Raw genomic sequence first — 10,000 nt, forward strand, 5'->3', positions numbered from 1 at the left:
ATGAAGGTAGATATCAAAGGGGTCTACCTGTTTATGAAGGTAGATATCAAAGGGGTCTACATGTTTATGAATGTAGATATCAGAGGGGTCTACCTGTTTATGAATGTAGATATCAGAGGGGTCTACATGTTTATGAATGTAGATATCAGAGGGGTCTACCTGTTTATGAATGTAGATATCAGAGGGGTCTACATGTTTATGAATGTAGATATCAAAGGGGTCTACATGTTTATGAATGTAGATATCAGAGGGGTCTACCTGTTTATGAATGTAGATATCAGAGGGGTCTACATGTTTATGAATGTAGATATCAGAGGGGTCTACCTGTTTATGAATGTAGATATCAGAGGGGTCTACCTGTTTATGAATGTAGATATCAAAGGGGTCTACATGTTTATGAATGTAGATATCAGAGGGGTCTACCTGTTTATGAATGTAGATATCAGAGGGGTCTACATGTTTATGAATGTAGATATCAAAGGGGTCTACATGTTTATGAATGTAGAGATCAGAGGGGTCTACCTGTTTATGAATGTAGATATCAAAGGGGTCTACATGTTTATGAATGTAGAGATCAGAGGGGTCTACATGTTTATGAATGTGGATATCAGAGGGGTCTACATGTTTATGAATGTAGAGATCAGAGGGGTCTACATGTTTATGAATGTAGATATCAAAGGGGTCTACATGTTTATGAATGTAGATATCAGAGGGGTCTACATGTTTATGAATATAGATATCAAAGGGGTCTACATGTTTATGAATGTAGATATCAGAGGGGTCTACCTGTTTATGAATGTAGATATCAGAGGGGTCTACATGTTTATGAATGTAGATATCAGAGGGGTCTACATGTTTATGAATGTAGATATCAAAGGGGTCTACATGTTTATGAATGTAGATATCAGAGGGGTCTACATGTTTATGAATGTGGATATCAGAGGGGTCTACCTGTTTATGAATGTAGATATCAGAGGGGTCTACATGTTTATGAATGTAGATATCAGAGGGGTCTACATGTTTATGAATGTAGATATCAGAGGGGTCTACATGTTTATGAATGTAGATATCAGAGGGGTCTACCTGTTTATGAATGTAGATATCAGAGGGGTCTACATGTTTATGAATGTGGATATCAGAGGGGTCTACCTGTTTATGAATGTAGATATCAGAGGGGTCTACATGTTTATGAATGTAGATATCAGAGGGGTCTACATGTTTATGAATGTGGATATCAGAGGGGTCTACCTGTTTATGAATGTAGATATCAGAGGGGTCTACCTGTTTATGAATGTAGATATCAGAGGGGTCTACATGTTTATGAATGTGGATATCAGAGGGGTCTACCTGTTTATGAATGTAGATATCAGAGGGGTCTACATGTTTATGAATGTAGATATCAGAGGGGTCTACCTGTTTATGAATGTGGATATCAAAGGGGTCTACCTGTTTATGAATGTAGATATCAAAGGGGTCTACATGTTTATGAATGTAGATATCAGAGGGGTCTACCTGTTTATGAATGTAGATATCAGAGGGGTCTACATGTTTATGAATGTAGATATCAGAGGGGTCTACCTGTTTATGAATGTAGATATCAGAGGGGTCTACCTGTTTATGAATGTAGATATCAGAGGGGTCTACATGTTTATGAATGTAGATATCAGAGGGGTCTACATGTTTATGAATGTGGATATCAGAGGGGTCTACATGTTTATGAATGTAGATATCAGAGGGGTCTACCTGTTTATGAATGTAGATATCAAAGGGGTCTACATGTTTATGAATGTAGATATCAGAGGGGTCTACCTGTTTATGAATGTAGATATCAAAGGGGTCTACCTGTTTATGAATGTAGATATCAGAGGGGTCTACATGTATATGAATGTAGATATCAGAGGGGTCTACCTGTTTATGAATGTAGATATCAGAGGGGTCTACATGTTTATGAATGTAGATATCAGAGGGGTCTACCTGTTTATGAATGTAGATATCAAAGGGGTCTACATGTTTATGAATGTAGATATCAGAGGGGTCTACATGTTTATGAATGTAGATATCAGAGGGGTCTACATGTTTATGAATGTAGATATCAGAGGGGTCTACATGTTTATGAATGTAGATATCAGAGGGGTCTACATGTTTATGAATGTAGATATCAAAGGGGTCTACATGTTTATGAATGTAGATATCAGAGGGGTCTACATGTTTATGAATGTAGATATCAGAGGGGTCTACATGTTTATGAATGTAGATATCAAAGGGGTCTACCTGTTTATGAATGTAGATATCAGAGGGGTCTACATGTTTATGAATGTAGATATCAGAGGGGTCTACATGTTTATGAATGTGGATATCAAAGGGGTCTACCTGTTTATGAATGTGGATATCAGAGGGGTCTACATGTTTATGAATGTAGATATCAGAGGGGTCTACATGTTTATGAATGTAGATATCAAAGGGGTCTACCTGTTTATGAATGTAGATATCAGAGGGGTCTACATGTTTATGAATGTAGATATCAGAGGGGTCTACATGTTTATGAATGTAGATATCAGAGGGGTCTACCTGTTTATGAATGTAGAGATCAGAGGGGTCTACATGTTTATGAATGTAGATATCAAAGGGGTCTACATGTTTATGAATGTAGATATCAGAGGGGTCTACATGTTTATGAATGTAGATATCAGAGGGGTCTACATGTTTATGAATGTAGATATCAAAGGGGTCTACATGTTTATGAATGTAGATATCAGAGGGGTCTACATGTTTATGAATGTAGATATCAGAGGGGTCTACCTGTTTATGAATGTAGATATCAAAGGGGTCTACCTGTTTATGAATGTAGATATCAAAGGGGTCTACCTGTTTATGAATGTAGATATCAGAGGGGTCTACATGTTTATGAATGTAGATATCAAAGGGGTCTACATGTTTATGAATGTAGATATCAGAGGGGTCTACCTGTTTATGAATATAGATATCAGAGGGGTCTACCTGTTTATGAATGTGGATATCAGAGGGGTCTACCTGTTTATGAATGTAGATATCAGAGGGGTCTACCTGTTTATGAATGTGGATATCAGAGGGGTCTACCTGTTTATGAATGTAGATATCAAAGGGGTCTACATGTTTATGAATGTAGATATCAGAGGGGTCTACCTGTTTATGAATGTAGATATCAAAGGGGTCTACATGTTTATGAATGTAGATATCAGAGGGGTCTACCTGTTTATGAATGTAGATATCAAAGGGGTCTACCTGTTTATGAATGTAGATATCAGAGGGGTCTACCTGTTTATGAATGTGGATATCAGAGGGGTCTACCTGTTTATGAATGTAGATATCAAAGGGGTCTACCTGTTTATGAATGTAGATATCAGAGGGGTCTACATGTTTATGAATGTGGATATCAGAGGGGTCTACCTGTTTATGAATGTAGATATCAAAGGGGTCTACCTGTTTATGAATGTAGATATCAGAGGGGTCTACATGTTTATGAATGTAGATATCAGAGGGGTCTACATGTTTATGAATGTAGATATCAGAGGGGTCTACATGTTTATGAATGTAGAGATCAGAGGGGTCTACATGTTTATGAATGTAGATATCAAAGGGGTCTACATGTTTATGAATGTAGATATCAGAGGGGTCTACATGTTTATGAATGTAGATATCAGAGGGGTCTACATGTTTATGAATGTAGATATCAAAGGGGTCTACATGTTTATGAATGTAGATATCAGAGGGGTCTACATGTTTATGAATGTAGATATCAGAGGGGTCTACCTGTTTATGAATGTAGATATCAAAGGGGTCTACCTGTTTATGAATGTAGATATCAAAGGGGTCTACCTGTTTATGAATGTAGATATCAGAGGGGTCTACATGTTTATGAATGTAGATATCAAAGGGGTCTACATGTTTATGAATGTAGATATCAGAGGGGTCTACCTGTTTATGAATATAGATATCAGAGGGGTCTACCTGTTTATGAATGTGGATATCAGAGGGGTCTACCTGTTTATGAATGTAGATATCAGAGGGGTCTACCTGTTTATGAATGTGGATATCAGAGGGGTCTACCTGTTTATGAATGTAGATATCAGAGGGGTCTACCTGTTTATGAATGTAGATATCAAAGGGGTCTACATGTTTATGAATGTAGATATCAGAGGGGTCTACCTGTTTATGAATGTAGATATCAAAGGGGTCTACATGTTTATGAATGTAGATATCAGAGGGGTCTACCTGTTTATGAATGTAGATATCAAAGGGGTCTACCTGTTTATGAATGTAGATATCAGAGGGGTCTACCTGTTTATGAATGTAGATATCAAAGGGGTCTACCTGTTTATGAATGTGGATATCAGAGGGGTCTACCTGTTTATGAATGTAGATATCAGAGGGGTCTACCTGTTTATGAATGTGGATATCAGAGGGGTCTGGGGGTCCTCCTGTGGTGTACCAGCCCAAGAACTCCATTTCTTTGAACACCTGTTTGACTGAGAGAGAAGAACGAGGTTACGATCACGTCTCATCGACCGTTCAGTCTGTGAGGTCACACTGCATTTCAACGTTGTAGCAGCACGGAACAGAGGGCGCTCCACACACACACAGTCCAGATACACACACACACACACACACACACACACACACACACACACACACACACACACACACACACACACACACACACACACACACACACACACACACACACACACACACACACACACACACACACACACACACACACACACACACACACACACACACACACACACACACACACACACACACACACACACACACACACACACACACAGTCCAGATACACACACACACACACACACACACAGTCCAGATACACACACACACACACACAGTCCAGATACACACACACACAGTCCAGATACACACACACACACACACACACAGTCCAGATACACACACACACACAGTCCAGATACACACACAGTCCAGATACACACACACACACAGTCCAGATACACACACAGTCCAGATACACACACACACACACACACAGTCCAGACACACACACACACACACAGTCCACACACACACAGTCCACACACACACAGTCCACACACAGTCCAGACACACACAGTCCACACACAGTCCACACACACACACACACACACACACACACACACACACACACACACACACACACACACACACACACACACACACACACACACACACACACACACACACACACACACACACACACACACACACACACACACACACACACACACACACACACACACACACACACACACACACACACACACACACACACACACACACACACACACTTTGTTAAACGCCGTTAGGAGTAGTTTGTGTTTATAAATGAAGAGTTGATCTCACATATACTGATTTACTGTACGACTATAATCAATGACATCACTTCCTGAAACAGAAGCTAGCAGAGAGGGAAAGGCGAAAGACTGAAGATAATAAAGTTCAAGAGCCGCTTGTCCTCGTCCAAACAGCTTACATTGTTCCTCCTTGGTGTAGTAGTACTCCTTATCGATATGCACACGCTCATCTATGGTGTGAGACAGCAGCTCGAAGGAATTCATCACCTCGATGTTCCTGCCCTCCTGCTTCCCGATCAGAGCACCAATCACTGAGCAGGAGATAAAACAACATCTGTAAATTACTCATGTAGTGATCAGAGCACCAATCACTGAGCAGGAGATAAAACAACATCTGTAAATTACTCATGTAGTGATCTGAGCTCCAATCACTGAGCAGGAGATAAAACAACATCTGTATATTACTCATGTAGTGATCAGAGCACCAATCACTGAGCAGGAGATAAAACAACATCTGTAAATTACTCATGTAGTGATCTGAGCTCCAATCACTGAGCAGGAGATAAAACAACATCTGTAATCATCTGTATATTACTCATGTAGTGATCAGAGCTCCAATCACTGAGCAGGAGATAAAACAACATCTGTAAATTACTCATGTAGTGATCAGAGCTCCAATCACTGAGCAGGAGATAAAACAACATCTGTATATTACTCATGTAGTGATCAGAGCTCCAATCACTGAGCAGGAGATAAAACAACATCTGTATATTACTCATGTAGTGATCAGAGCACCAATCACTGAGCAGGAGATAAAACAACATCTGTATATTACTCATGTAGTGATCAGAGCTCCAATCACTGAGCAGGAGATAAAACAACATCTGTATATTACTCATGTAGTGATCAGAGCACCAATCACTGAGCAGGAGATAAAACAACATCTGTAAATTACTCATGTAGTGATCAGAGCACCAATCACTGAGCAGGAGATAAAACAACATCTGTATATTACTCATGTAGTGATCAGAGCTCCAATCACTGAGCAGGAGATAAAACAACATCTGTATATTATTCATGTAGTGATCAGAGCTCCAATCACTGAGCAGGAGATAAAACAACATCTGTATATTACTCATGTAGTGATCAGAGCTCCAATCACTGAGCAGGAGATAAAACAACATCTGTAATCATCTGTATATTACTCATGTAGTGATCAGAGCACCAATCACTGAGCAGGAGATAAAACAACATCTGTATATTACTCATGTAGTGATCAGAGCTCCAATCACTGAGCAGGAGATAAAACAACATCTGTATATTACTCATGTAGTGATCAGAGCACCAATCACTGAGCAGGAGATAAAACAACATCTGTATATTACTCATGTAGTGATCAGAGCTCCAATCACTGAGCAGGAGATAAAACAACATCTGTATATTACTCATGTAGTGATCAGAGCTCCAATCACTGAGCAGGAGATAAAACAACATCTGTATATTACTCATGTAGTGATCAGAGCTCCAATCACTGAGCAGGAGATAAAACAACATCTGTATATTACTCATGTAGTGATCAGAGCTCCAATCACTGAGCAGGAGATAAAACAACATCTGTATATTACTCATGTAGTGATCAGAGCACCAATCACTGAGCAGGAGATAAAACAACATCTGTATATTACTCATGTAGTGATCAGACTCACCCTGCATCGGTCGTCCCTCTTGAGAGCGGATTCGTATCCAGTGGTCAGATATGTTGAGGATGACCAGAGGGTGTAAAGCCACGGACACACTCCCAGTGACCCCTGCTGCCATGACGCTGGGGCCAGCTACACACACACACACACACACACACACACACACACACACACACACACACACACACACACACACACACACACACACACACACACACACACACACACACACACACACACACACACACACACACACACACACACACACACACACACACACACACACACACACACACACACACACACACACACACACACACACACACACACACACACACACACACACACACACACACACACACACACACAGTTAATGAACGTTAACCCGCTTTCAGCAGCTAACTCTTCACCTACCACCTTTAACAACACAAAACTCATCACCACCGGTCTCTCATGGCACGAGGGAAGCAGGCATGTGACGATCTGCAGTTTCATGTTGAAATCAGGTTACAAATAGAAAGAGAAGTGAGAAATACTCGCCTGCCCCATCAACTTCCATTCCTCCACCATTGCTGGTCGCCATCTTGTCCGGTAAACCGCGCAGGCGCACTGGACTGTTCTCTTAAAAGGGCTCAACAGTGACTGCCCGCTTTTTCGGCGGCTCTGGTTCCGGAAGTACTTTTCCACCAGTCAAATCCTCCAGTGACATTTCACAAAATATTTATACAAAGAGATTGAAGCCTGTTACCATGACAGTCAGCTACTCCAATACTCGTGATTTTAAAACATTAAATTCGGCGTAAGAACGGCTTTAAAAAACTGAGGAAAGGCAGAGGTAAAAGAGTATATACATAGTGTTTCCAGAGTTAAAGAACTACACATCCCACAATCCATTGCGGGGTATAGGACTGGAGCCAGCAGAGTGACAGCTAACTATTGGTATCAAAAATAAAATGTGGCATAAAACCAAAACCTTAAACAACCTCGTTTTAAGATTAACACTGTTTATTCACTATCTCTAGGAAAACAACTACACCACCCATAATCCTGGAGTGTCACGGCGTCGTCTCTGATTGGTGGAGCCCGCTGTTACCATGGAAATATTTCCCGCCCCCGCGAGCTTCGGCTGTGCTGCTACCAGCTGAAGTGTGACACAAACTAGAATATATTACGACATGTACATTCAGAAAGAACATTGATATCGCGATGGATTCTGGGATGCGTAGTTCCTTTACTCCCGGAATAAAATGTGTCCACAGTCTTGTACAACTGCCTTTTTATTCCGTTTTTGTGCCGAATCAAATATTTTATAGTCAAGAGTATTCCGTTAGCTCGTTGGATTAGTTTGATGATTAAAACATATAAATCTAATTATTTCCTGAAATGTCAATGGAGGATTTGAATGGCGTCATTTACTTCCGGAACCAGAGCCGCCCAAGATGCTCTTCATAACTGTCATAAATTCACCGAGTGTTTACAGGAAGCACGACTGGGTTGAGCAGAGAAAATCAATTGTTTAGCATACAGAAATATATTTATAATATTCGGGGGGGGGGGGGACCTCGATAGGACCTCGATAGGACCTACAGCTCTTGTGCAGATGTTTCCTGGGGATTGCTGATGCGTGCGCACCCTGTGTGCGTCGCGGTTTTAGTCCGTGTTCGAGGTTTTTTAGAGTTTTGTTTACAACATGGATGAATTTAAAGGCTGTAATCTGGACTTCTTCCCCGAAAACATTTTAATTGATGTGTTGTCGTATTTGAGCGTCCGAGAGCTCGTGAGAGCCGGAAGGTGAGTCGTGTTTCCTCCTTTTAAACTAAAGTCAGGATCATCTCTGTCTTTGATTCCTCCTTTTAAACTAAAGTCAGGATCATCTCTGTCTTTGATTCATCCTTTTAAACTAAAGTCAGGATCATCTCTGTCTTTGATTCATCCTTTTAAACTAAAGTCAGGATCATCTCTGTCTTTGATTCATCCTTTTAAACTAAAGTCAGGATCATCTCTGTCTTTGATTCCTCCTTTTAAACTAAAGTCAGGATCATCTCTGTCTTTGATTCATCCTTTTAAACTAAAGTCAGGATCATCTCTGTCTTTGATTCCTCCTTTTAAACTAAAGTCAGGATCATCTCTGTCTTTGATTCCTCCTTTTAAACTAAAGTCAGGATCATCTCTGTCTTTGATTCCTCCTTTTAAACTAAAGTCAGGATCATCTCTGTCTTTGATTCCTCCTTTTAAACTAAAGTCAGGATCATCTCTGTCTTTGATTCATCCTTTTAAACTAAAGTCAGGATCATCTCTGTCTTTGATTCCTCCTTTTAAACTAAAGTCAGGATCATCTCTGTCTTTGATTCCTCCTTTTAAACTAAAGTCAGGATCATCTCTGTCTTTGATTCATCCTTTTAAACTAAAGTCAGGATCATCTCTGTCTTTGATTCCTCCTTTTAAACTAAAGTCAGGATCATCTCTGTCTTTGATTCCTCCTTTTAAACTAAAGTCAGGATCATCTCTGTCTTTGTTGTGACTCATGTCTCATGATGATGAATTTATTTGTCGTGTTTTATTTTGTCTGTAGGGTGTGTAAAAGATGGAAACGTCTTGTTAAAGACCAAAGGCTCTGGAGACTTGTCGACCTGACTGCATGGAAAGGGGTAAGAAGAGTTTATTTTTAATCTGGCTTTACACTTAAATACTTTCAGTTGTTTTCCTTTCAGTTCAGTCCAGACCTGGAAGATAAACAGACATAGGACAGCAACACAACCTGATGTAGTACAACCAAGAAATGTAAAAATGTCACTGTTGGTTTAAAGTTTCACTGGAATGGTCTGAATAAATATACATGAAGTGCAGTCAAGAATTAAAGAAGAGTAAGAGCATTAATTGCAGGAGGAACATATAAAGGTTTGTATCTATGCTCTTGGCCCCGGGCAGCCTGAACCTCCGAGCAGAGGG

General features: G+C 40.2%; 2 protein-coding genes across 2 annotated transcripts in view; one reads left to right on the forward strand and one right to left on the reverse strand.

The window, feature by feature from the left end:
- Window positions 1-7,220, reverse strand: part of cops6 (COP9 signalosome subunit 6) — a 12,827-nt gene extending 5,607 nt beyond the window's left edge. The window contains exons 1-3 of the mRNA XM_061047489.1: window positions 7,058-7,220; window positions 5,531-5,662; window positions 4,417-4,505 (exon numbers count right to left, since the gene is read on the reverse strand). Coding sequence (XP_060903472.1) covers window positions 4,417-4,505; window positions 5,531-5,662; window positions 7,058-7,169 — 333 coding nt within the window. The 5' untranslated portion in view covers window positions 7,170-7,220. The remainder of the gene's footprint in view (window positions 1-4,416; window positions 4,506-5,530; window positions 5,663-7,057) is intronic.
- A 1,391-nt stretch (window positions 7,221-8,611) lies between these two features.
- LOC132981562 (F-box/LRR-repeat protein 12-like) overlaps window positions 8,612-10,000 on the forward strand; it is a 4,583-nt gene continuing 3,194 nt past the window's right edge. Inside the window, exons 1-2 of the mRNA XM_061047490.1 lie at window positions 8,612-8,842; window positions 9,624-9,699. Of these exons, the coding sequence (XP_060903473.1) occupies window positions 8,742-8,842; window positions 9,624-9,699 (177 nt within the window). The 5' untranslated portion in view covers window positions 8,612-8,741. The remainder of the gene's footprint in view (window positions 8,843-9,623; window positions 9,700-10,000) is intronic.

This window comes from Labrus mixtus, chromosome 10 (assembly GCF_963584025.1).
Source record: "Labrus mixtus chromosome 10, fLabMix1.1, whole genome shotgun sequence".
Classification (NCBI taxonomy): domain Eukaryota; kingdom Metazoa; phylum Chordata; class Actinopteri; order Labriformes; family Labridae; genus Labrus; species Labrus mixtus.